Source organism: Martes martes (genome assembly GCF_963455335.1).
Source record: "Martes martes genome assembly, chromosome: 6".
NCBI classification, from domain to species: domain Eukaryota; kingdom Metazoa; phylum Chordata; class Mammalia; order Carnivora; family Mustelidae; genus Martes; species Martes martes.
Window position 1 is genome coordinate 117,770,888 of NC_137893.1, and position 26,820 is coordinate 117,797,707.

General features: G+C 46.2%; 3 protein-coding genes across 4 annotated transcripts; 1 reads left to right on the forward strand and 2 right to left on the reverse strand.

Annotated features, from left to right (window-relative positions):
• Positions 1-114: 114 nt before the first annotated feature.
• B3GALT4 (beta-1,3-galactosyltransferase 4) lies at positions 115-1,811 on the reverse strand. The gene is made up of 2 exons (XM_080805209.1): positions 1,753-1,811; positions 115-1,565 (listed from the first exon to the last, which is right to left on the reverse strand). Exon 2 carries the CDS (start codon positions 1,540-1,542, stop codon positions 403-405), a length of 1,140 nt encoding a protein of 379 aa, XP_080661335.1. The 5' UTR covers positions 1,543-1,565; positions 1,753-1,811; the 3' UTR covers positions 115-402.
• Positions 1,812-2,548: 737 nt separating this feature from the next.
• RPS18 (ribosomal protein S18) lies at positions 2,549-8,856 on the reverse strand. The gene is made up of 6 exons (XM_080805224.1): positions 8,801-8,856; positions 8,235-8,333; positions 3,166-3,252; positions 2,980-3,081; positions 2,800-2,891; positions 2,549-2,667 (listed from the first exon to the last, which is right to left on the reverse strand). Exons 1-6 carry the CDS (start codon positions 8,801-8,803, stop codon positions 2,592-2,594), a joined length of 459 nt encoding a protein of 152 aa, XP_080661350.1. The 5' UTR covers positions 8,804-8,856; the 3' UTR covers positions 2,549-2,591.
• Positions 8,857-9,002: 146 nt separating this feature from the next.
• VPS52 (VPS52 subunit of GARP complex) lies at positions 9,003-26,574 on the forward strand. Of its 2 annotated transcripts, XM_080805197.1 has the most exons (20): positions 9,003-9,338; positions 10,180-10,264; positions 10,414-10,466; positions 10,654-10,729; positions 10,921-10,988; positions 11,291-11,466; positions 11,855-12,005; positions 12,295-12,395; positions 12,509-12,641; positions 12,783-12,840; positions 13,182-13,315; positions 13,782-13,937; positions 14,403-14,521; positions 14,925-15,048; positions 15,342-15,437; positions 15,553-15,660; positions 15,885-15,950; positions 25,254-25,365; positions 25,574-25,692; positions 25,895-26,574. In XM_080805197.1, the coding sequence occupies exons 1-20, from the start codon at positions 9,249-9,251 to the stop codon at positions 26,039-26,041; spliced, it is 2,172 nt and encodes a 723-aa protein (XP_080661323.1). In that variant the 5' UTR covers positions 9,003-9,248; the 3' UTR covers positions 26,042-26,574. The 2 variants fall into 2 exon arrangements, with proteins under 2 accessions (XP_080661323.1, XP_080661324.1); XM_080805198.1 differs by lacking the exons at positions 9,003-9,338; positions 10,414-10,466 and having other exon boundaries at positions 9,932-10,264.
• Positions 26,575-26,820: the final 246 nt, after the last annotated feature.

A 26,820-nucleotide genomic window follows, 5' to 3' on the forward strand; every position in this document is an offset into this window, starting at 1 on the left:
CTCTCTTTCCCACGTCCCTGGCGATCAGTGTCCTTCCCATCCAGCATGGTCTGGCAGCCTCCAGGCTCCCCAGGTTTGTGTTCTTGGACTCCTGATGAGGATCACGCTGTACTTGAAGAGGTAGACAAACAAGTTTATTGAGGAGCTTATGCCCCTCCTCTGCCATAGCTGAAGAGAAGCACCCCAGCACTGGTTTGCTCTTCCCGGCGACCGTGATGAGGGCTGGCAGGCCAGGCCCCTAGATTTCTCCCGTATCTCTCCGTCTTCAGTAATAGAACATCTGATAGAGGAAACTGGTCACCTGCAGCCAGTCAGGGCCCCCTGCCTTGGGCCTGGGCTGGAGAAGGTGGAGAGGGTGCCAGCTCGACCCTCAGCTCCTCACTCCTGTGGCCCCAGGCACTCTCAGCTGTGAAGCCAAGCTATTACCCGACAGCGCAGGATGCCCAAGACTTCCTGGAGCCAGGAGCAGAAGGGTGCAGTCCTTTCCCTGTCAGAGCCGCCCACCAGCTTCCAGGCTTCCTGCATCTTCCAGGGGTCCAGCTTATGGGATGTCAGCAGAAATTTCCCATAGCAGCACCGGTCCAAGGGGTAGTGGGTGGCCCCAGCCAGCTTGACACAGTGGGTTGGGGTGAGGCCTCCTCGTCGGGCACTGACCCCTACAAAGACATCTTCCAGTGGCAGAGGGGGTGCCCGGCTGGCCACTTTCAGGATGAGCTGCACGGCAGAAGCTGAGAGCACATACCCTGTGCCAGAGGCATAGGGTGGAAAGGGGCCCCAGGTAGGAGGCCACTGCTCCTCGGATATCTGGTGCTTGTTCCCTGGTGTCCGAGAGGGGTGCACCCGCCAGTGCACACGGCCCAGGTACAGAAGAGGCACTGGCTGTCTCCTCAAGATGGACCCCTCTTCCCAGTCTTCATCTCCAGACTCAACCTCTCTCCGAGGCAGCTCCCATTGTTCCCAACGGCCCCCTCGCCGAATCAGCTCTGACACCAGTTCGGGGACATTGACAAACACATCATCATCCGTCTTGAGGATGTAGCGGGCCATGGAGCAGTGTTTGTTTGCCCAGTTGAGCCCACTGAGGGTCTTGAGAGTAAGGTTCCGGTAGGAGTCCCGGAAGTCCGCCTGCAAGATGTCCCCCTGGGCTGCTGCCTCTCGCACCAGATTGATGTGGGGTTCCCTAGTAGGATGCCACAAGCTTGGCTCTCCCAGCAGAAAGAGTGTCTGCACCCTGAGCCCCCGGGCCTCACGCAGCCCGCCCCAAGAAGCCCGAATGGCATTTCTTCTGTTCAAGTTCTCTGGGGCTGTGCACACAAGAATGAGCAGGAAGGGTGGGGCGCCGGGACCCCCGCACGCCTCTTCATTGGGGATCAGGAGGCGAGGCAGGGCCAGGGGCGGCCCTGGAGAGGCCGGAGCCGGGCTCAGGGAGGCCAGCGAGAGGCTCAGCAGCTCCTCCCCGATGCCCGAGGGCCCGAAGAGGGTCCAGATAATCACCAGCAGCAGGGCGGCAAGGAGAAGGCGCCGGAAGAGGCTGAGGGGCATGGTGTGGGATAATCAGAAGCGACCTGGAGAGAAAGAGGAGGGCGGTTAGTGGGCGGACGCCCCAGGTCCCAGTGACCGGAGTCTCTAACCGGCCACGCCTGGGATGGAGCGGGCGGCTGGTGCGCGCGGCCAGCACCAGCAGGGAAGAGCGCCGAGCCCCGGGAGGCGGTGGGGGTGAGGGGAGCACAGCAGGAACTGCGGGGAGGTTACCTTGTCGGGGCCCCGCCGCCCCAAGGCTCGGCTCCATGGTGGGGTGTCACTGCAGCTCCAGGAGCCCCTCCCCCGCCCGCGGTGGCGGCTGGGTCCCGTCCCCCTCCCTGGGAGGGTGTAGGGCCGCACGCACACCCGCCTCGCCGGAAGCTGCTCGGAAGCTTCGCGGCTGCGGCGGACGGAACACGGCAGACCGAGCCCCGGCGGCGGGGACCGGCGAGCCGGCGGGAGCGGAATTCGGAGCGCAATGTGCCGCAGTCGCTGAGGCGAACGCCGTGCAGCCAGCCAGCCGCGGCCAACTTCCTTAACCACACACGCGACCCCCCGCTCCGCTGCGGACCCCAGCTCTTCCGGGTCAACGATTTAGAGGATTTCATCCCTACCCGTAGTCCACAACTTCCCGGCCTCGGCGCCCCTACGCACCCCCGTATTTTTAAAGAAACCCAGGGGCGGTCAAGACTTAAAAATACATCAACTGGCTAGGCTCAAGGTACCCACTCCCGCTAACCCCCGGGGGCCTTGGTTGTCTTGAAACTGCCTTGGTCACCCCATCTGGGTGTGGGGGTGCTTTATCTACGTCTTCCGTTAGAGGGCGGGCACCACAGGGTTGCCTCAGGTAGGGCAGGGAGTGGCACTACCACTGGGCGTTGCTTTAGCCCGGGGGTGGGGATGTGGAGCTGGTTTGGATACCCGAGGGAGCCATCAACCAAGAGTAAAACCACCCACAGGGCCCAGCGTGACAGCTTTCCCTATCAGGGTCCCCAGAAGAATGCAGAGCATCACACAGAAGGAAGCCTTAGGTGTATAAACTATTTTATTAACAGACAAGGCCTACAGATTTATTTCTTCTTGGACACACCCACGGTGCGGCCCCGGCGCCCTGTGGTCTTGGTGTGCTGGCCCCGGACACGAAGTCTGCAGGTGAGAAAACAGAGAACGGTCACAGGTTACTCACAACGCAAAGGAAATGTCTGGAAAGAGAAGCCAGAGCATGACAAATCTCTTCGACTCTAGGGGCAGAGAGAGTAGGCTCCCACCCCTACTCACCCCCAAAAGTGGCGCAGCCCTCTGTGGGCCCTGATCTTCTTCAGTCTCTCCAGGTCTTCACGGAGTTTGTTGTCCAGGCCATTGGCCAGAACCTGGATTTGGAAGAGGGGTGAGGAATGTTTTACCCATTGACCTCCTACAACTAATTCTAACTAGACACCCTGCCATCTCAATACACACCTGGCTGTACTTTCCATCCTTCACATCCTTTTGTCTGTTCAAAAACCAGTCTGGGATCTTATACTGGCGAGGGTTCTGCATAATGGTGATCACACGTTCCACCTGGCAGACAGGACAAAGGTCAGATACAGAGGGCTTCCCTTCGATGGCAGGCCCAACCCACAGCCCCCCTTTCCTTGTCCTCACCTCATCCTCAGTGAGCTCTCCGGCCCTCTTGGTGAGATCGATGTCTGCTTTCCTCAACACCACATGAGCATATCTTCGCCCCACACCCTGAAGAGAGGTTTTGGAAATTTGGGATTGAGTCTGAGTTTTTTTGGTTCCCTTTAATAGTGGGGCTCCACTATTCAAAAAACACACAAAGGTCAGCAACCACCCAGTGCATTACTTTTCAAGATACAAAACCTAACCATTAAATAGGAGGAAAATAAATTTTTTTTCCAGGGACAAGGTCTGAGAAAAAGAATCTTCACAATGTTCAGCATATACAGCTGTCAAAGACACTGCAGCAGCACCCAAGAGCAGTACCTTCTAGTCTCTGCCTTGTGGAGAACCAAAGGGTTGGGTCTCTCAAAGCTAAAAGAGCACCAATGCAGCAAGACTAGGGGCTTCTGGATTAACATGGTTGATCAAGAGGTAGGACTGCAGTGCTCTGGGTCTATAAGGGTCCTAATTCTTTGGGTAGTTCACCCCATCACAATGATCAGTTTTCCAAGATCACAAACTTGGATTTTGTCAGTGCCCAGAGATGACCAGGCCATGGGGAGCTAAGTGCCCAAACCAAACTGAAAAAACCCAATGCTTACACTGGTGGCACTGTATCAGCACCAACACCAGTACTCCTTGCCACCTGAACTCATGAAGCAAACGTGTACAGTGAAGGATGATAGGCTGGGTTGAATAGTGCCCAACCCCCACCACATGTGTCCAACTACAATCCCAGAACGTGACCTTATTTAGAAATAGGGCCATTCCAAATATAATTAATGAAAATGAGGTTACACTAGATTAAAGCAGGCCCTGAATCCAATGCCTGGTATCCTTATAAAAAGAGAGGACAAAGTGGAAGGCCAAGTGATAGGAGGAGTGACACAGCTAAGGAAAACAAAGGAGTGCTGGCAACCACCAGAAGACAGGATTCCTAGAGCCTTCAGAGCATGGCTGTGTTGACACCTTGAATTTGGATGTTTGGTCTCCACAACTATGGGAATAAGTTTTCGTTGTTTTAAGCCAACAAGTCTGTGGTGACTTGTCTCAGTAACCCCACGAAATGGAGAGGTGTTTTCCTCTGTGTAAGAAGTGATCTAGAGGAGCACCTAGATCAGTTAAATGTCTGCCTTCAACTCAGGTCGTTATCTTCTGGTCCTGTGATCAATACAACATAGGGCCCCCTGACCAGCCGGGAGACTGCTTTTCTCTCTCCCTCTGCCCCCCACCCCGCCATTTGTGTATGCTCTTGCTCATATCAATATTGTTTAAAAAAAAGTGACCTAAAAAATCAAATTATCAAGTTGATTCAGAAGAGATTAAGGTCTTGAAAGCCTGCTTCTCCCTCTCCCATCCTCCTACTTGGGTTCCCTCTCTCACATGTCAAATGAATAAATAAAATATTTGAAACAAAAACCCCACAACCGCCCCTGGCAGAAAAAATTAAGGTCTAAGTCTCTCTCAAATTTTAATATTTATAGTTAATAGTTATGTCTGAGACTCACTTTTAAATGATAGGGAAGAATAGAGATGAAACAAGAGTCCAAATTTTTGCTAAATGATATTTCATATGGGCTAATTTTCTTCCTTCTAACTTCTTAATGTAGAAATAGTTCCATAATCAAGTTTTTAAAGAGTTGCTTTAAGCTTTTTAAAAAAGTAGGCTCCAATCTGTACCCCAATGTTTATAGCAGCAATGGCCACGCTCGCCAAACTGTGGAAAGAACCAAGATGCCCTTCAACGGACGAATGGGTAAGAAAGATGTGGTCCATATACACTATGGAGTATTATGCCTCCATCAGAAAGGATGAATACCCAACTTTTGTATCAACATGAACGGGACTGGAAGAGATTATGCTGAGTGAAATAAGTCAAGCAGAGAGAGTCAATTATTGTATGGTTTCACTTATTTGTAGAGCATAACAAGTAACATGGAGGACACAGGGAGATGGAGGAGAAGGGAGTTGAGGGAAATTGGAAGGGGAGATGAACCACGAGAGACTATGGACTCTGAAAAACAACCTGAGGGTTTTGAAGGGGCGGGGGTGGGAGGTTGGGGGAGCCAGGTGGTGGGTATTATGGAGAGCATGTATTGCATGGAGCACTGGGTGTGGTGCAAAAACAATGAATTCTGTTACGCTGAAAAGAAATAAAAAAAAAAATAAAAATAAAAATTCCTGTGTTAAATTTAAGAAAAAAATAAATAAAATAAAACTTAAAAAAAAAAAAAAAGTAGGCTCCATACCCAGCATGGAGCCCAATGAGGTGGGGGGTGGGGCTTGAATTCATGACTCTTGAGACTAAGACTTGAATTGAGATGAAGGGACAAGATGCTTAACTGCCATGTACACCCAAGTGCCCCTGGCCAAATTTTTGATAGCCCTGTTTGCAGGCTATATTGACTAGCCAACTTTCTACATTAGATCCCTTTTCTCTTCCAAGGAGACCACCCCTCTTTTCTCCATCCAGAAGAGTTAAATATAGTCAGGGGACCATCACTCATTATTTGTTGTCCAAGGGCCTTGAACATATGAGTTGACACCAACTTAGTATTAATCTTGGAAAGTATTTAACAGTGTTACTCATGGGACAGGACGCAAATTCCTCCTGAGCAAGGCCAGTGGGTTCCTCCCAGTGATTATGCCCAATCCCAACCCCTTCCTCCCAGGTTTCCAAATAACCCACAGTATCACCCTGATTTAGAGGAAGGGCAGAAGACCAGCCAACCTTAAAGAATAAGTAAAAGTCTACAAGTAAATAGTAAAAAGTCTACAAGTAGAAACAAAACAATTAGGAAGGGATCATGGCATACAATAATCTTATAGGGTCTGTATTACCTCTCAATATCCTCTTCTGCTGTCAACATCCACTCCATTCTTCATCCTTCCCCAGCCAATTAATCCCACTTACCACTCCTTTAGCCACATCTTTGGAAAAATCCCTCCCCCATACCCAGCTCCCCACACCATACTTTCTTCCACTTTCCAAGTATTACCCCTCCATTCTGGATCCTTAACAAAAGACCACCTCCTATTAAAGCTTAGTTCTCTCACTAGAGGAAGAGCTAGCTCCATTTGCTGGCTATCCACACAATTAGCAAAAATCTCTGTATCATCTATCTCCAGTAATAACCTTTCCCAGTGATAAGCAAAGTATCAGGATCCCTAAGAGACTTATTAAAAAGTTCACAAAGTACCTTAAAGTCCTTTGATTAAATTGTTCTAAGTGGACTACAAAGGTTATGACACATATTTAAAGAAAGTAAATACAAAACCAGTTAAGAGGCAAAGAGAAAGGGTTTAACACAAGGATCCCATTAACCATGACCATCTTTTATATAAGCACACCTTGTTTAACTGCACTGTGCAGATATCCTGGTTTGTTCTGTTTACAAGCTGAAAGCTTGTGGCAAATTCTGTGTCAAACAAGTCTATCAATGCCATTTTTCCAACAGCATTTGCTCTCTTGTGCTTGTGTCACATTTTGGTAATTCTCACAGTATTTCAAACCTTTTTATTATTATGTTACAGTGAGGTGTTGTTATGATTCCTTGAAAGCTCATGATGATTCACATTTTTCAGCAGTATTTTTAAATTAAGGTATGTACCTTAAAAAAACACTATTACACATTAAATATTAATTACAGTGTAAATATAACTTGCATACACACTGGGAAATCAAAACATTCGACTCACTTTATTGCCTGGAACTGAACCTGCCATATAGACTTTTGAGATAAGCTCATCTGTATTCACTATCCCACTTAAGCTTCACAGCAACCCTTAAAAAGGTACCAGTAGATTTTACACTGCCTTCCTAGTTTCACATAATTAACAAAAGAAGCAATCTTTTTATTTACCATTTAAGAACAAATGAAAGCCGTACCTCCTCCTGCAATATAACATGAAAAACCGAAAGAATCTGATCAATCTTGTCAACCAATGATATACAGTTTTGAAGAAACAAGTTATCTATGCAATATTTGTTTTTTTTTAAAATTCTTTGAAACCAGGCTACAGTATCCCTGGGTCCATTCCCTTACACTGCATGAGCATCTATGATGCACCAGAAACTGGGGACTGTGAACAAGACAGGACTGTCCCTCCCCCAACGGTGTCCACATATTGGCAAAAAACACATTCAGGCATACCCACAATTACACGGACAAACAAACATACAAAAAAATGGTAAAGTAACGTCCGCAACTGGAAGGCCAGTTTGTTAGGTTGGTGAAAAGAAAACACATCCAAGCTTGTGCTCATCCGACCCAATACATACAATGAGCCAAATATTGGTTCCCATCAACTGGAAATGCATTTCATCACTTCTGACATTGGAATAAATGCCCCGCTGACCATGTAGTGTTACCCCTTCCACTTCCCAATTATAGGTTTCTTCACACTTGGCAATCTTTTGGCATTTCCAGCCCCTCCATGTACAATTACACAATTTCTAAGGGCATAAAAATTTCACAAGAAGGATTACTATTACAATGCATTGCTATAGGGGGCAGAAACCAAACTTAGAATGAACCTCACAAGACGACCATGGCTGATGGTCCAATAAATTCTAGCGAATTCTAGTGGAGGAGACAACCCACTCCCCATCCCCTAGGAGAGAAGTATCTTGGCCTGACCTGACTGGTTTTCGTTACTTACCTTTTAGGGAAAATGTGGTAAAGGATTAAGGAAAATATAGTCACTCTTTTAACCATTCCTTTTTTTTTTTCTTAAGATTTTATTTATTTGACAGAAAGAGAAGGATCACAAGTAGGCAGAGAGAGAGGGGGAAGCAGGCTCCCCGCTGAGCGGAGAGCCCAATGCGGGGCTCGATCCCACGACTCTGAGACCATGACCTGAGCCGAAGGCAGAGGCTTAACCCACTGAGTCACCCAGGCGCCCCACTTTTAACCATTCTTTATTTTACCCAGCAGTTAAGGTGATCTGGTTGGGACATGTTTCCACATGTTTCCTCAACCTTGCCTCACTTACAGCTGTCTTAACAAACCCAGTTTCATTTATGTGCTCCATTCCTCACCCTACTTTACCTTAATTGCAGTGATGGCGAAGGCTATTTTCCGCCGCCCATCGATATTAGTGTTGAGTACTCGCAAAATGTGCTGGAACTTCTCAGGGATCACTAGAGACTGACAGAGACAGGGCGAGAAATCAGGCACAGTGAACTGCCAGCAAATAGGAACGTCAAGCTTATCATAGAGGGGGAAACAACCCACTCCCCCTAACTTGTTTTCTCACAACAAACTCCTCAGTCCTACACGCAGAACATGAAGTGTTCAGGCTCAGGAATACGCAACCACTGGAAGGGGGCAAATTTTCCGCCCATTCCCAAGAGTACACTCTTGAGTGGCGGAGACTTGAGGTCCCCATTCACTGCCAAGCCTTTTCGCGCTTTAGAGCACCCCGGGAGCGACTCTTCCCCTGGCCCACCCCCCAGACCTGGATGTCTTCGGTCCTTCCTCCCCAGGGGTGTGTCTCAAAGATCGACACAGAAAGTTGCAAATCCCCAGAATAAGGTATTTCAAGCCCCCCAACAGCAGACTTTCCGTGTCCCGGTTCCGATGTCGCCGGATCCCCGTACTGGTTTCAATCTTACCATGGCGGCGTCCTCAGCGGCGGCGTGTAGGCCTCCTGTGGAAGAGAGAACGGAAGTGACGTAGTGGCCTTATATAGCCAGCAGGCGGAAGAGGCGGAGCGATCATGAGGAGCGCTTCCGGAAACTGCTGGTGCCAGAGCCAATTCCACTTCTGAGAATCTCTATTCGTAGTCACAACTTCCGGTGAGGTCTCTATTTTTTTACAGTTCGTAAAATTCTTCAGAGGGAAAGCAGCAAAGGTTCCGGGGTGAGATTGTGCTTAAGACGTCCAATTCCCATTTACAGCTGGGTGAAGTGTTTAAGCCGAAAAGGAAAGGCTAGAGTCAAACAACTTAACTCAAATATCTGGGAACGGTTTCGCGCTCTGCAAGACTCTCTAGGATTTGTTGGTCCACCCCAGGGCCGGACTCACAGCGACTGACAGCTGCCGGAAGTGAGGCTGCGCGGAATGGCCGCTGCTGCGACCATGGCGGCAGCTGCCCGAGAGCTGATGCTGCGAGCCGGAGCCTCAGATATGGAGGAGGAGGAGGGCCCGCTGGTGAGAATGCGGGACTATTTCTCCTGCGGAGTCTTGTCCGATGGTCCTCGCGTCAGAAAGGCCTGGGCTGGGTTTAGGCGCAAAGGTGGGGGCGCGGCTGATACTGGTGATGGCTACCTGTATGGCTTTGCACATCCCGAACTGGGATAGGGCCTGAGTCTGAGCGGGAATCAGAATGGCCGAGAGTCAGGTCCCAGGGGCAGAATTTCGGTTAACTTCCAGATTTGGGGGCAGAATAAAGAAGCAGTGTAGTGTAAAAATTAAGAACATGACCTATGGTCAGATTGCCTGGGTTCTAATTCCGCCTTTGCCTCTTGCACGCTGTGTGTCTTTGGGCAAGTTAGCCAACTTCTCTGTGTCATACTTTCCACGCTGTAAGATGAAGGAAATAAGACTTAACTGTGTAGATTATTGGTTATGATTAGATGAATGAATGTATGAAAGATGGCACCTGGCACGCAGGGAAACATTTTTAGCAGACGTTTCTGGAAGAAATCCCTACAGGGATTGTGATAGAACACCTAAGATAGCAGGAGTCTGGGTATCCTGCATTCAACTGTAAGTTTTGCTCTGTTCTCTGCAACCCCTGATTTTCCTCATTGGGACACCTCTACTGTCTTGGTGGCTTGAGAGTCTCTTTGTCATATTCCCTACCCAGAAGCCCCAACTAGCAGATTGGGTACAATGTGAGACTCTTGGAATTTTTTGACTCAGTACCTATGTCTCCCAGTAAAAGCCCAGCCTGTTCCCACCTTCCCCCACTCCTGAAGGTTTGTGGATTTTCCCATTATATTTGTTCTCTCTCTTCCTTGTCCTTTCCCATTAACTTGTCCCTCTCCAGGGGGGTGGTCCTGGTCTTCAGGAGCCATTACAACTTGGAGAATTGGACATCTCTTCTGATGAATTCATCCTGGATGAAGTGGATGGTAAGTGATGGCACAAGGTGGATGCAGACTGCTTATGATTTGAGAGGCTTGGTGGCTGGAAGTAGTAAGGCAGGGATTGGTGTACAGATGTTCATTTGGGGGAGAGAGCGCTGTGGAGCTGGACCCTTATGATAAACTTCTATTTCCAGTTCACATTCAGGCAAATCTGGAGGATGAGTTAGTAAAGGAAGCTCTTAAAACGGTGAGGCTTTCTGCTATACTGATCTGCCCCCCCCCCACTTACCCTCCCCTCAAGGAAGAAAAAAAGGAAACAGTTTCTCGCTCTTATAATATTACCCTGGTGTCTCACCCTCTAGTCCTTTGTTATTCCGTCTCAATGTCTCTTCACTGTGGCCTTCTCCTAACCTGTCGTGTTTATGTTCTCTCAGGGTGTGGATCTCCGTCACTATTCAAAGCAGGTTGAGCTGGAGCTACAGCAGATAGAGCAGAAATCCATCCGGGATTGTATCCTCCAGTAGAGAAAAAGGGTGATGTTATTAAAATGGGGATTTTTGTGGAGCATGGTGCAGACAGTCCAGGGGGGGCTGAAATCTTCTCTCTGAGGTTTCTGTCATTGCAGGGAAAAATTGGAGTGGTCCTGCAGGTCTGAGAATCTCCAACTTTATGGTGAGGCCCCTTGACTTTTTGTGGGTCAGATATCCAAGAGAGTGAGAACATAGCATCTCTGCACAACCAGATCACAGCCTGCGATGCTGTTCTTGAGGTTAGTAGCCATGACCTGTGACTCCTAATAACCCTGAACCAGATCATGGTCTCTCCTGTCATTCTTTAGGTCATTAGCCTCAGGTGGGGATAGTTAGATCTACTTTCAGGATGACCTCAGCAGCCTTTTTTTGTTGTTACTGTCCTACTAATGTTATTTGCCAGTGACCTTTGGGGTACCTCTTACCTCATCACCTGCTACCCTCTTGGACTGATACTGAAGACTTCACCAGTAAACTTAGGTGGCCCCTTTGTCCCCTGGCAACTCTGTGGCACTGCAGCAACATCTTTGTCCTCTCCCAGCGCATGGAGCAGATGTTGGGAGCTTTTCAGAGTGACCTCAGCTCTATCAGCTCTGAGATCCGGACGCTGCAGGAACAGTCAGGAGCCATGAACATTCGGCTTCGAAACCGCCAGGCAGTTCGGGGAAAACTGGGGGAACTTGTCGATGGTCTGATAGTGCCCTCTGCCCTGATCACGTGAGTTGTCAGTTGAAGAGTCCCAATGTCTGTAGCAGGTACATGGGCTAGGGTGACCTCCTGTACTTACCACATCGGTTTCCGGCTTCAGGTCATCAAGTGCCTTCCAGAAACTTGATGGGTGGGTTGACAACTCAACCTTGATGCATGCTTTAGGCATCCAAGATTAGGGATATCCAGGGTTGGGTGTTTAGTTGGAGGAAGTTTCAAGGCTTACAGGCATCGGGCAGCAGGGAGGTTTCAGGAACAAGAAAATTTGTACACGTATCCTGACTGTATGATTCATATAAGAAGGGAGAGGCGAAAGCTGGATAGAAGAGATGGGATTTGGGATTTAACGATGTCCAGGTCTTCCTCCTGATCCCCACCACCCAACCCTGCTACCCAGGGCAATTCTGGAGGCACCAGTGACAGAGCCCAGGTTCCTGGAGCAGCTGCAGGAGCTAGATGCCAAGGCAGCTGCAGTCCGAGAGCAGGAGGCTAGAGGGACAGCGGCCTGTGCCGACGTCAGAGGCATACTCGACCGGCTCCGGGTCAAGGTGAGGGGTGGGGATGATACCCTAGAGATTACTAGAACCAGCATCCCTGACACCTTCAACCTGGGTTTCCCTGGCAGTCCTCACTGTAACCCGTCCCCAAGAACTTCACCCTGCCTTACCTGGCAAAGGTCATCTTCATGTCTCTAGGTTCCCCTGAAAAATTTCGGAAATACTGAAGAGTTGTTCTCCACCCTCCATCCCCCTATATTTAACATGTGGCACTTGCCCCACTGTTTCTCAGAGTCATAAGGTTGCAGCTTCATGCCCTGTATCTGGTCCCCCCGTCTAGGCGGTGACGAAGATCCGAGAGTTCATCCTGCAGAAGATTTATTCCTTCAGAAAACCAATGACCAACTATCAGATCCCGCAGACAGCACTGCTGAAGTACAGGTCACTGCCTGAAGGAAGGGCTGGAGAGGAGTTGTTGAGCCGCCCAGGGGATAGTGTCTGCTTCCTTGGGGGAGGTGGGGACACTGACTTGTCCCTGGTGCCCCCCCCCCCAGGTTCTTCTATCAGTTTCTGCTGGGTAATGAACGAGCAACAGCAAAGGAGATCAGGGATGAGTATGTGGAAACACTGAGCAAGATCTACCTGTCTTACTATCGCTCTTACCTGGGGCGGCTCATGAAGGTGCAGGTGAGGCCAGAGAGAGAGGCCTTTGGAGGCACATGGGCTGGGAAGAGGGACCACCCCTGGTCAAGGCTGGATGGTGGAAAAAAATTTTTATCACACTGTGGGAAGAGGCAGTTACCAGTTCTCTCTTTTCTTTTTTCCTAGTACGAGGAAGTCGCTGAAAAGGATGATCTAATGGGTGTAGAAGATACAGCCAAGAAAGATATCCTAGAGCTGAGAAGTCCACCTTCTAGTCCTTGACAGTGAGGGTGCCTCAAAGACACTGCTTTTTGCCTTTTTCTCTGGGACTGAAACCTTCGAGAATGTGATGAAGGTTATGGCCCCCCCTCCCCAGAAAAAGGCACATGTCTTTTTGACACATGATGTCAGGGAGGGTAGAAGGTCTCTGAAGCCCATTCCCAGGTGTCAGGGGGAGTGCAGCCCTGGTACTGGGAAGGAGGGACGTCTAGGCTGTGTCTGGCTGTCTGTAGTCCCTGAAGGTACTGGGCCTCTGAGTCTGTCACGGTTGTGATCTTATTGTTTTCCCTGACTCTGACCCTTTACGATTCTTCTCAAAGCCTTCCCTCCGCAGCAGGAACACCATCTTCACCCTGGGGACCCGTGGTTCTGTCATCTCCCCCACTGAACTGGAGGCCCCCATCTTGGTGCCCCATGCTGCCCAGCGGGGAGAACAGAGGGTAGGAGAGGGAACAAGAGTCAGTCATGGGGGGACACCGAGCATGGGTGGGGGAGACCAGATCTGTGGGCAAAACTTCCCAGCCTGCAGTCCCCTGTATCAATCCCCTTAGAACTGGGAGTGGCCTTCTTGGGTCACTGAAGTGTTCTGTGTTGTAAAGAGGCTTGAGACCATGGAATTCAGGACAGGTAGAGGGGGAGACTGGCTGAGGGGAGTGTCAAGAGGCAGGTTGTGGAGGTGGGTGGCATAGTGACAGCAGGTGGGGGTGGGCTCTTCTCTTGTGCCCCCATCGCTCTCCCCCTTTCAGTACCCATTCGGGATGCTCCATCACAGCCTGCACTTGGGTTAGATGGGAAGGGCCTCCTGAGCTCTCATTACCCAGGCTCATTGATTTTTCCATTAATATCTATAGAGTCAGTGTTGGGGTCCATCCCTTCAATTTCTCTTCTTCACCTCTCCCATCCTAGTATCCATTTGAGGCCCTCTTCCGCAGCCAGCACTACGCCCTCCTAGACAATTCCTGCCGTGAATACCTTTTCATCTGTGAATTCTTTGTTGTGTCTGGCTCGGCTGCACATGATCTCTTCCATGCTGTCATGGGTCGCACACTCGGCATGACTCTGGTAAGATTCCCCAGCTCCTGTGCTCTTGGATCCCTCTGTCTTCAGTCCTCTGCAGCACCTTAGTGGGGTCATAGCTCTGGTGGTACTGAAACCAGGACCCCCTTGTTCTAAAATGTCTAAGCCTTGGACTCAGAGTGTATGAAACCCTCAAAGCTTGGGGGTCCCTGAGGCTACCCCTGCTATTGACCCACACCGAGGCAGTAGCATCTAAAAACTAAGGGTCCCCGAAGTGGTGCTCAGCCCTGACTTCTGCTGTGATGGGCTTGGGATCATGGACCCTGATGAGCAAGGCAACAAGACTACCTGAGTGGCCCGGTGGACAGGGAAAGAGGGGGCATTTCCCGAGAGCTCACTCCCCTCCCTTCCAGTGCTGCATCCCCAGAGGAGCACATGCATTTGTCTGTAGCCACTGGGAACGACAGAGTAACAAACATCCTTTTCCAATACTCTGTCCCTGAATCATAGAAACACCTGGAGTCCTATCTCACGGACTGCTACGATGCCATTGCTGTTTTTCTCTGTATCCACATTGTCCTCCGGTTCCGCAACATTGCAGCGAAGAGGGATGTTCCTGCCCTGGACAGGTCACTGAGCTGTGGTCCTTGATGCCCCACTGTCCTTGAACCCTTGGTCTTACATGACCCTGCCCTGACCCTTGGGCTGCTACTGAGCCAACACCCTGACTCTTCCTCCCATTGATCTGCCTGGGGATAGTTCTGGTTTCTGACTCACCTTGCATACCAGTCCTGTCTCCCCCAGCCCTCAGCTGTTAATTGGGCTCCCCCACAGAAACCCGCCACCATTCCCCCACATTTCTTTTTGGCCTTTAAAGTTTTTATTTTAATTCCAGTTAGCTAACATACAGTGTTCTAGTTGGTTCAGGTGTATAATAACAGTGATTTGGCAATTCCGTGTGTCACCCAGTGCTCATCATGACCGCCCCCACATTTCTTCCCAGCTGATCTCTGATTCTGATTAAGCCTGCAGGTACTGGGAGCAGGTGCTTGCCTTGCTGTGGCCACGGTTTGAGCTGATCCTGGAGATGAATGTCCAGAGTGTCCGAAGCACTGACCCTCAGCGCCTCGGGGGGCTGGATACTCGGCCCCACTATGTGAGAGAGGGCAGGGGTAACAAAGGGGCTCCTGAAAGGCAGGGTTCTTAGCTTCACTGTGGGGGTTGGCCAGGTTCCCAGGTGAGCTGTGGGCCTGGCTGGATCCTGGGGCACAATGTGTGGGGGGGCAGTCTAGGAGTGTGTGTGAACTCAGGGTGAATCAGGCACCATTGGTTAGCGGGATTGGGGGTGGAAGTCACAGAGGCTGAGTGGCCAGCTCCTAGGGACTTGGGCAGCTGTGTTGGTTGGGCCAGGGGGCCAGTGTGATTTTCTTCCCACTTTCTCTCCCCCAGATCACGCGCCGATATGCAGAGTTCTCATCTGCTCTTGTCAGCATCAATCAGACGATTCCCAATGAACGGACAATGCAGCTGCTGGGGCAGCTACAGGTGAGCGTGGGCAGGACAGACTTCCCAGTGGTAGGGCTGCCGAGGTGGCCTGGAGTGTGAGGAGGGCCATGTACTCCTGCCTCTTCGTGTCACCTCTTCCTTCTGGCTATTCCAGGTGGAAGTGGAGAATTTTGTCCTCCGAGTGGCTGCTGAGTTCTCCTCAAGGAAGGAACAGCTTGTGTTTCTGATCAACAACTACGACATGATGCTGGGTGTGCTGATGGTACAGACGCCGCGTCTCCCTTCCTCCCTTCCTAGAGGGTTTGGCTTCCCCCACTGCTCTGGTGGCTCTGGAAGGACAGAGATGGAGTTGGTTTTGTCCCATGTATTATTCGTGGTGTCTGGCCCATTGCCCAGCCAAGTACAGTAAATGTGGCAGGAAGGGGATATCCTGAAGTGACGGGCTGCTTCTCCCCACACTTGAGATTTCCCTTTGTCCTCCCTTAGGAGCGGGCTGCAGATGACAGCAAGGAAGTTGAGAGTTTCCAGCAGCTGCTCAATGCTCGGACGCAGGTAGGGGGGTGAGGAAGAGGAGAGGGACAGTCTTGTGTGCTATTTTCAGTCCTGTGTATGTCTGTGTGTATGTAGGGAATGGCAGTTAAAGGGCTTCAGGTACACAGGATTGGAACTATTGGTCTGTTTTATTTTCTTTTGTATTTTTTTAATGATATACATGCCCCTGAAGCTCCTGCATACCTTGGCGATAACCAGCATCAAACAATGAGTTCTTCCTCACCCTATTCATTTCCTTGCCCGTCATGCTTTTAAATCTCTCCTTGACCTAAATATTGTGTTTACCATGCTCCTGCTTTTAAAAACACAGCTTTAAGTATGGCAAAACAATAATAACTTAGTTTTATTTATTTACTTCTAAAGTTTTTATTATGTATTTATTTACTTTTTTAAATTTTTATTTATTTTTAAAATCTATTATTATTTTTTTAATATTTCACTTATTTATTTGACACAGAGAGAGATCATAAGCAGGCAGAGAGGCAGGCAGAAAGAGGGGGAAGCAGGCTCCCCGCTGTGCAGAGAGCCTGATGCAGAGCTCAATCCCAGGACCCCGAGATCATGACCTGAGCCAAAGGCAGAGGCTTAACCCACTGAGCCACCCAGCCACCCTTATTTGCTTTTTTTTAAGTAGTCTCCATGTCCAACATGGGGCTCAAACTTGTGACCCCAATATCAAGAATCACAGGTTCTACCCACTGAGCCAGCCAGGCACCCCCATTTAGTTTTATTTTTGAGTGACATGAAAATAATCACAGGATTTTTTTTCATGCATAGTTTTTCTTTTTAAAGATTTTTTATTTATTCATTTGATAGAGACACAGCAAGAGAATGAACACAAGCAGGGGGAGTGGGAAAGAGAGAAGCAGGCTTCCTGCCAGGCAGAGAGCTGAATGTGGAGCTCAATCCTAGGACCCTGGGATCGTGACCTGAGCTGAAGGCAGACTCTTAATGACTGAGCCACCCAGGCGCCCCATCATGCATAGTTTTCCAACATTATATGTCATATTATGATATATAATTGCAGCTTACTCCTTTTCACTTTATATAATTTTATGTTGTGTGAATATAATGTATTCTTCAGGTGGACCTTTGGATTATTTCTAGTTTGTTTTTGTTTTTTTTTTTTTAAAGATTTATTTATTTATTTATTTGACAGACAGAGATCACAAGTAGGCAGAGAGAGAGGAAGGGAAGCAGGCTCCCCGCTGAGCAGAGAGACCGATGCGGGGCTCAATCCCAGGACCCTGGGATCATGACCTGAGCAGAGGCTTTAACCTACTGAGCCACGCGGGCACCCCTATTTCTAGTTTTTTTGCTACTGTGAGAATTGTTTTGTGAACAATTACATCTTTTAGTGTGTGTAGATGGAGATAAGTTTTATAAAAATTTCTCTTGGAAGTAGGCTTTTGCTTATTGCTTATAAGAGTTTGTCAGCATTCAGCTTTATGAGATACTGTCAGATTGTTTTCCTAAATGCATACCAGTTTTTTTCCTTACCAGTGATGTGTAAGAATTCTCACTGAGCAATATTTTCTCCAACACATTAGTATTATCAAACTATCTTTGCCATTCTGGTAGGTATCTTGTTGGGGGTCTTTATTTGCATTTTTTGATTACTAATGAGATTGAGCATCGTTCCAAATGTTCAAAAGTCATACAAATTTTTCTTTTCCATAAGAAATCTGTCATAGCATTTGACCTTTTTAAAATTGGGCTATTTGTGTATTTCTTTAGGATTTATAAGAGTTTTTTTGTATGTTCTATTTATGAAACCAACCTTTTGATTATATAGGTTGCAGATATCTTTCAGTACTTTATCTTTTTATTTATTTTTATTTTTTTATGTTGTTTTCTGGTGGAAAAATTCTTAATATGATTGACTTTACTGATTTCTTCTTGATTTTTCTGTCTCATTTAAGAAATCTCGTATTATCGCAAGGTCAAAAAAATATTATACTACTTTTTCTTCTTAATGTTATATAATTTTGCTTTTTTACATTTAAGCTCCTGGAATTGATTTTGTATATGATGTGAGCAGGAATCTAATTTAATGTTTTATATATAGATTATGATGGGCACTGAACCATTTATAGGAAATCCCTCTCTTTCTCCACTTGATCTGCAGTGTGCCTCTGTCACGTGAAAATCTATAAAGATATGTGTCTTGCCTCTGTTCTATTCCATTGATCAATTTGTCTGACCTATAGCTTAGTTTTAGTTATTATGCCTTATAATTACACAAATTCTGCCTTTTTCAGGAGTATCTTATTATTGGCCTCTTGATTTTTCATATAAATTTTATTGTGAGCTTGTAAGTTTTCACATTGAAAAAACTTTAAGGATTTTGATTGGAAATGCATTGATCAATTTGGATCAATTTGGAAGAATGGATAGTTTATGATTTTGAAAATTCTCATCCATGAGCATGGGCTTCCCATTTTTTAAGATATTCTGTAATGTTTGTTGATAACCTTTTATAATTTTCAGCACAAAGACATCACAAATCTTTTGTCAGAGTTATTCCTAGGCAGGTTCAATATGCAGATTTCATCCTCCTAGGAGTAAATAAAACCTCTCCAGTCCTTTGCCTTTAATTTCTTATATCTTTGATTTCATACTCTTCTACCTAGGATCTCTTTGACAGTGTTGAACAGTTGAATAGAAGGGTTATAGGGAGAATTCCTATCCTGTTCCTGATTTTAAAAGGAATGCTTTCATCACTGCCCCATTAGGAGTAATGCTGCTGCGAGTGTTTTTGTAGATGCCTTGTATCTGGTCAAGAAAATTCTTCTCAATCTCTATGTGCTAGGAGATGTCACTATAGTTATTCCTATTAGGAATAAATCCACATTTATTTAGGAATAATTACTAGGAGTACTAGGAATTACCATGAATAATTGCTACTTATTTTCTTTCTAATTGTTCAGACTTTCTGATCTATTCTTTTTGGAATTTGTCCTTTAAGTAAACTGTTGATACTTAAATATTATCATTTTAGAGAAAAATTTTCTTGTTGTTTGAACTACGGAATGGAAATGCTATTGCCATATAGCTGGCTACCTCCTTAATTTACTATTTCTAATAACATTTCTGGAGATTTGTATGTGTTTGTTTCTATGTAGGCATGACAATTTTAGTTCCAATTTTCTAATCCTTAAGTCTTTAATTTCTTATGTCTTTATTCTCTTACTGTACTTGATGGTACCTCCAGCACAAAGTTGAATAGTCGAGTCGAAATGATGATGGTGAGAAACCTTATCTTTTCCTAATTTTAAAAGGAATACTTTCATCATTTCCCCAGTAAGAGTAATACTGTTGTTTTGTAGCTACCCTTTCTCAGGTTAAGAAAATTCCTTTCAGGGACGATTGGGTGGCTCAGTTGGTTAAGCAGCTGCCTTTGGCTCAGGTCATGATCCCAGCATCCTGGGATCGAGTCCCGCGTTGGGCTCCTTGCTCAGCGGGGAGCCTGCTTCTCCCTCTGCCTCTGCCTGCCTGTGCTTGCTCTCTCGTTCTCTCTTTTTCTGACAAATAAATAAATAAAATCTTTAAAAAAAAAAAAAAAGAAAATTCCTTTCAATCCCTAGTATGCCAGGAGGTATTACATATCAGTAATTCATTTTTTAAAATTCAAGTATAATTAATATACAGTGTTATGTTAGCAGGTGTACAATATGATGATTCAACAATTATATACATTTCTTCAGTGCTCAAGATAAGTGTACTCTTAATCCCCTTTATCTATTTCACCCATCCCCCACGTACCTGCTCTGGCAACCACCAGTTTGCTCTCTGTATTTAAGAGATTTTTGGTTTGTCTCTCATTTTACTTTTTTTGTTTTGTTTCTTAAATTCCACACATAAGTGAAATCATATGGTATTTGTCTTTCTCTGACTGACTTATTTCACTTAGCATAATACCTTCTAGATTCATCATGTCATTGCAAATGTCAAGATTTCATTTGTTTTTATGGCTAATACTCCATTGTCTATACATACCACATCTTTGTTCATCTATCAACGGACATTTCAGTTGTTTCCATATCTTGGCTATTGCAAATAAGGCTGCAATAAACATGGGGTTGCATGTCTTTTCAGATTAGTGTTTTTGTTTTCTTTGGGTCAATACTCTGTAATAGAATAACTGAATCATGTGGTCATTCTGTTTTTAATTTTTTGAGGAACCTCCATACTGTTTTCCACAGCAACTATGCAGTTTGCTTTCCCGCTACCAGTGCATGAGGGTTCCTTTCTCTCCACATCCTCACCAGCAGTTAGTATTCAATTCCTAGAATGCCAAGAGTTATTATTTATTAAAATCATTGAATTTTTAATTAAGAATGTGTTTTTCTGGGGTGCCTGGGTGGCTCAGTGGGTTAAAGCCTCTGCCTCTGGCTCAGGTCATGATCCCAGGGTCCTGGGATTGAGCCCCACACCGGGCTCTCTGCTCAGCAGGAAGCCTGCTTCCTCCTCTCTCTCTGCCTGCCTCTCTGCCTACTTGTGATCTCTGTCTGTCAAATAAATAAATAAAATCTTTAAAAAAAAAAAAAGAATGTGTTTTTCTGTAATAGTTGAGGTAATTGTATGGTTTTTGTTCTTTATTGATTTTATGGATTATGACTTGTAGATTTTAGAATGTAAAATCATTCTGGATTTGGTCTAATTCATTTAGAATTTTCCTTCTTTGTGCATAGGTGATATTGGCCATTGGCCATTCTTTTCTTGTAGTATCCTCATATGGTTTTGGTACCAAAGTCATACTGGCTTTGGAGAAGGAGGTGGAAAGGAAGTATTTTGTTTTCTTTGTTTCTTTGTTTCTATTCTGAAAGAGTTAAGATTAAAATGATCTCTTCCTTGAGAGGCTTCATAGAACTTGCCAGCAAAAGCATCCCTGAAGATTTTAAACAATGGAATTCCCTCAAATTACTGCTTTTACTGAATTTTGCAGGTTTGAATATGTAGCATTTTTAAAATAATTTAGTTCTAAAATAATAATAAAAATAAAATAATTAAGTTCTAAGAATTTGCAGTTATTTCTTCTTCAATCCATGAGATTTTTTTGTAGGAGTGTTTTAAAATTTCCAAAAGTAGATTTCTTATTTATCTTTTTGTTGTCTAATGTCTAATTTAATTGCATTGTGGATGGATAATGGGGTTTTTTGGTTTTGATTTTTGGAAATTTGTTTAGACTCACTTGTGGCCTAGTTACGTGATCAACTTTTGTAAATGTTCCATGTGTTTGAGGAGAATGTGTATTCTGTAATTGCTAAGTGTGGAGAGCCAAGCTTTTTAGTTGTATTGTTCACATTATCTACGTCAAAATATCTACTGATTATTTTTGTGTGTGCTTGGCTTATTAATAGTTGAGAGAGATGTTTTGAAAAATTTTTTTTTTTAAAGATTTATTTATTTATTTATTTGTCAGAGAGAGAGAGGAGCGAGAGTGAGCACAAGCAGACAGAGTGGCAGGCAGAGGGAGAAGCAGGCTCCCTGCCGAGCAAGGAGCCCGATGTGGGACTCGATCCCAGGACGCTGGGATCATGACCTGAGCCGAAGGCAGCTGCTTAACCAACTGAGCCACCCAGGCGTCCCAGATGTTTTGAAATTTATAGATTTGTCACTTTTTCACTGCAGTTCTATCAACTTTTGCTTTATATAGTTTCCATTTATTTTATCTAAATTCCTAAAAGGTTAGAATTCTTAGATCTTACTGGTGACTTGAAATATTTGTCACGAGATAGTGATCCACTTTAGCTCTAATAATTTTGTCTTAAAGCCTGTTACATCTGGTACTAACATAGCTCTGTCAGCTTTAGCTTGGTTAATATTTACCTTTTAATTGATCTCCATTCTTCTACTTTCAGCCTTTTTATGTTTTCACGTTTTAAGTCTTCTATAAATAGCATGTAGCTGAAATTTTTAAAAAATTGGGTTGTCTGCCTTTTAATTTGTGATTTAATCTGTTTATTTTTATGACGATTAGTGTTACATTTGGACTTTTTCTACCATCTTTGGTTTTCTTTTCTTTTCTTTTTTTTTAAAAGATTTTATTTATTTATTTGACAGACAGAGATCACAAGTAGGCAGAGAGGCAGGCAGAGAGAGGGGGGAAGCAGGCTTCCCACTGAGCAGAGAGCCCGATGTGGGCCTCGATCCCAGGATCCTGGGATCATGACCTGAGCCGAAGGCAGAGGCCTTAACCCACTGAGCCACCCAGGTGCCCCATCTTTTCCCTTTTTTTAAGATAAAATTTTTTGTGGGGCGCCTGGGTGGCTCAGTGGGTTAAGGCCTCTGCCTTCGGCTCAGGTCATGATCCCAGGATCCTGGGATCGAGGCCCACATCGGGCTCTCTGCTCAGTGGGAAGCCTGCTTCCCCCCTCTCTCTGCCTGCCTCTCTGCCTACTTGTGATCTCTGTCTGTCAAATAAATTTAAAAAATCTTAAAAAAAAAAGATTTATTTTTTTGTTTTGAGAGAGAGCGCACAAGCAGGAGGGGCAGAGGGAGAAGGAGAGAGAATCTCAGGCAGATTACACGCTAAGCGTGGAGCCAGCTGCAGGGCTTGATCTCACCACCCTGAGCTCACGACCTGAGCCAGAGTCAAGAGTTGATGTTTTCTTTTCTTTTCTTTTTTTTTTTTTAGGAGTTGGATGTTTAACCAACTGTGGCACCCAGGTGCCCCTACTTTCTTTAGTTTTCTGTTTGTCCTGTGTGTGTTGTACCTTTTGCCTTTGTTTTTCTTACTACGTGTTTTTTTCTGACTGTTTGGATTTCATATTCCATTCTTCTAGAATTTGCCCTTTAACTTCTTTGCATATTTGGCTTAGCATTTAAACTTAATATTTAACTGCTCTCCCAAGCAATACGTAGACTTTAAAACATTGAAAATACTTTAGTGCTCCAGTCATTCCTCCCCCTTCTGCCTTCTGTGCTAATTATTAACCAGTATTTTATTTCTGTTCTACTTGTTTAAGATTTTATTTATTTATTTGAAAAAGAGAGTAGCATAGTGGACCCCCCCCCCCCGGTGCCATCACAGATCTTCAATCAGTAACTACTGATTTATTTCATCTCTGTTAGCACCCATTGCTCATCCTCCTGTGCCTGCCCCCCAGTTTTTTTTTTTTAAGATTTTATTAATTTGACAGAGAAAGAGCACAAGCAGGGGGAGGGGCAAAGGGAGAGGGAGAAGTAGGCTCCCTGCTGAGCAGGGAGTCTGACGTGGGGCTCAATCCCAGGACCCTGGGATCATGACCTGAGCTGAAGGCAGATGCTTAACGGACTGAGCCACCCATGCTCCCCACCCCCATTTATTTTGAATTAAATCTTACTTCACTTCCATCTGTATCAGAATGTGTTTTAAAAACCACAACAGGGGCGCCTGGGTGGCTCAGTGGGTTAAAGCCTCTGCCTTCGGCTCAGGTCATGATCCCAGAGTCCTGGGATCGAGCCCCGCATCAGGCTCTCTGCTCAGCGGGGAGCCTGCTTCCTCCTCTCTCTCTGCCTGCCTCTCCGCCTATTTGTGATCTGTCAAATAAATAAAATAAATAAAATAAATAAAAATCTTTAAAAACCACAACATAGGGGCACCTGGTTGGCTCAGTGGGTTAAAGCCTCTGCCTTCAGCTCAGGTCATGATCCCAGGGTCCTGGGATCGAGCCCCGAATCGGGCTCTCTGCTCAGCAGGGAGCCTGCTTCCCCCACCTCTCTGCCTGCCTCTCTGCCTACTTGTGATCTCGGTCTGTCAAATAAATAAACAAAATCTTTAAAAAAATAAAAATAAAAAAATAAAAATCACAACATAATATTATAAGTTTAAAAAATATCTCACTTAAAAGAGCTAGTGCTCAGATTTCCCCAGTTATCCCGTAAATGATTCTTTATGGTTCAAATAAGCACCCGTGTATGGTCCATACATATGTGTCTTTATAATCTATAGAGTGCATCTTTGCTCCCCTCATCTGCAATTTATCTGTGGAAGAAACTGAGTCACTGAGTCATTTGTCATGTAGAATAAAGTACAGTCTGGATTTTGCGGATCACATTCCGTGGTGTGGTTAAATGCTGTTTCTTTTTTCTAATTAATGTGTGGTTAGAGGAAAAGGCTTGATCAGATTGCAGTTAGGGTCTTTATTTTTGAGGATAATTGAGAGCTAGTGGTGTGTACTTCCATCAGGGGCACAGAATGTCTTCTTGGTTCCTTTTCTGTCAGTAGCCGTTAGTGCTTACTGCCCACATCCCATGAATTAGATTTCCATACTTCTCAGTGTCATCATTCTTCAGGTATTTCTAATATGCTGTTTAACCTATTGACTTTTTAAAGTTAAAAACATTTAAAATTTTTGTCCTTTCTTAAAAATTTAATTTTGTTTCATGTCCATTCCTCATCTTGTTGACTCATCATCTTTGTGTCATATTTTTAATTCCCTGAATGTTTCATACAGAATGTACAACCTCTATGTATCTGACAGTTCTGATGTTGGCAGTCTTTGGAGGTCTAAGTCCATTGCTTATTGTCTCTTGCCTCTCATAGTAGTTTCCTTTTTTATGGGTCTGACAATCTTTGAGATCGTTGCTTTTTTTTTTTTTTTAAAGATTTTATTTATTTATTTGACAGACAGAGGTCACAAGTAGGCAGAGAGGCAGGCAGAGAGACAGAGGAGGAAGCAGGCTCCCTGCTGAGCAGAGAGCCCGATGTGGGGCTCGATCCCAGGACCCTGGGATCATGACCTGAGCCAGAGGCAGAGGCTTTAACCCACTGAGCAACCCAGGCACCCCTCATTGCTTGGTTTTAATCAGGAGGAGTCATATGGGCCTAAGATGGGATTGAGGATATTTTTTTCTGTCGAGAGGATTTGCCTCTGCTTTTGCGGTAGCTGAGAGATGCAATCCACCGCCATCTACATCAGCACGCCTTTGAGGCTCTTGTGAGAGACACAGGCTCTGCTTCTCTACTTGAGTCTGGCATCAGGCTCGGTTTCCAGATAGTAGAGTTGCCATGGCCATTTGCCTTCTGGCGGCCCTGCTTTGCCCAGCTGCCCACCCCTCTGGTTCCAGCCCTGATCCCACTTTCTCATTGCTCTGCACCCAGCCCAAGTTTAGTTTTTTGGTTTTTGTTTTTGAAGCAGGGGTAGTCCTTGGAGATTTCCCTACCTCTTGTGAGACCAGTGGTGTCTTAAAGTATATAATTTGCTCTGGGAGTATTCTGGGACCTGGTCAGTCATGATGCCACAAGTGGGGAAATCTGTTGACACCAGGACACTTGACTCTGTGTGTGTGTGTGTGTGTGTGCGTTTATTTCTACAGGAATTCATTGAAGAGTTATTGTCTCCCCCTTTTGGGGGTCTGGTGGCATTTGTGAAGGAAGCTGAGGCTTTGATTGAGCGTGGACAGGCTGAGCGACTTCGAGGGGAAGAAGGTATGAAGATGATGTGGTAGTGGTGGGGTCAGTGGTAAGGGGCGTGGAAAAGAAAAATGAGAGGATGCAGATTCCACGGTGGGGTGCGTAGAGCAGGCAAATGGGGTCAGGTGGTGAGGAGGGCTGTGCCTTGCGGAGGACTTAGGGGTCAAAGATCACCTAGCCAAGTTCTCCTCTGACACCCTCTCTCTTTTCCTTCTGCCATCAGCCCGGGTTACTCAGCTGATCCGTGGCTTTGGTAGTTCCTGGAAATCATCAGTGGAGTCTCTGAGTCAGGATGTAATGCGGAGTTTCACCAACTTCAGAAATGGAACCAGTATCATCCAGGTGACTTGCAGCTCCCGGGCCTCCCTCCTTCCACCCCCCACCCCTGTTACTAGTGGCTTTCCCTGGGCTCAGCATCGTCCGGGTGACCCTTGATCTTCAATATCCAGCATGCCTAAAGTTCTGGATGAGCCCTAGCCAGATTCCCAACGTCATCTCTAGCACCACCCCACAGCTTGACCCTTGCATGACTTTGTCTGCCCAGGGAGCTTTGACCCAGCTGATCCAGCTCTATCATCGCTTCCACCGGGTGCTCTCTCAGCCCCAGCTCCGTGCTCTACCTGCCCGGGCTGAGCTCATCAACATTCATCACCTTATGGTGGAGCTCAAGAAGCACAAGCCCAACTTCTGATGTGCCGGACCCTGGGACCCAATGGCCTTCTCTAATGGACTTCTAGACCCCGTCCCAGCCTCTTCATCACCTGGGGTTTCCTCACCAGTTTTCCGTGTGCCTCCCAGGTCCTTGACATGCCTCACCCTGCCTTCATTCTCTGGACCCTGCCTCGTCAGGATAAGCTGGATCCCCTTGTTTTTAGGTTCCCAGGACCACTTCTCCTGGGGTTCCAAAACAGTCTTTATCATTTTCCCAATTTCACCACTCTTCCCCCCCACACCCAGATTCTCTTCCCCAAGTAAAACCTTCAGTGTCTCAGTCTCTGGTTTACTCAACTCTTGTCACCAATGTCCTGAGGCACAGAGCCTCAACTCTTGGACTTGATGGCAAGGCAAGTCATTGATTTTTTTCTTCTACTCAGTGATTTCTTTTCTGTAGCTTTTTGACCTAAGATCTCAGAAACTTGAACACTAACCAATCCGATTCCTCTTGGCTTGAGAGTTACTCCGAGGCCAGTCTGCAGAAAACAATAAATATTTAATATGACATAACACTCTTCTCCCATCTCCTTCCTCCCTCCCTCCTGGGCCTTCAGCAGGCCCCCATTTCTGCTCCAGGGTCACCTTTCTGCTGTGGCTATCTCCTGGGCTTACCTCCTGGTGGGTGTCCAGAAAGGAGAGGTACAGAAAGTAACCTTTAACCTCGAGCTGCTTCACGGCAAAGAAGTGGCTGCATTGGTTTTAGAGAGGGGACTAGTTCATGAGTAACCAGCCTGATGGAGGAAGTTATGGCAAATG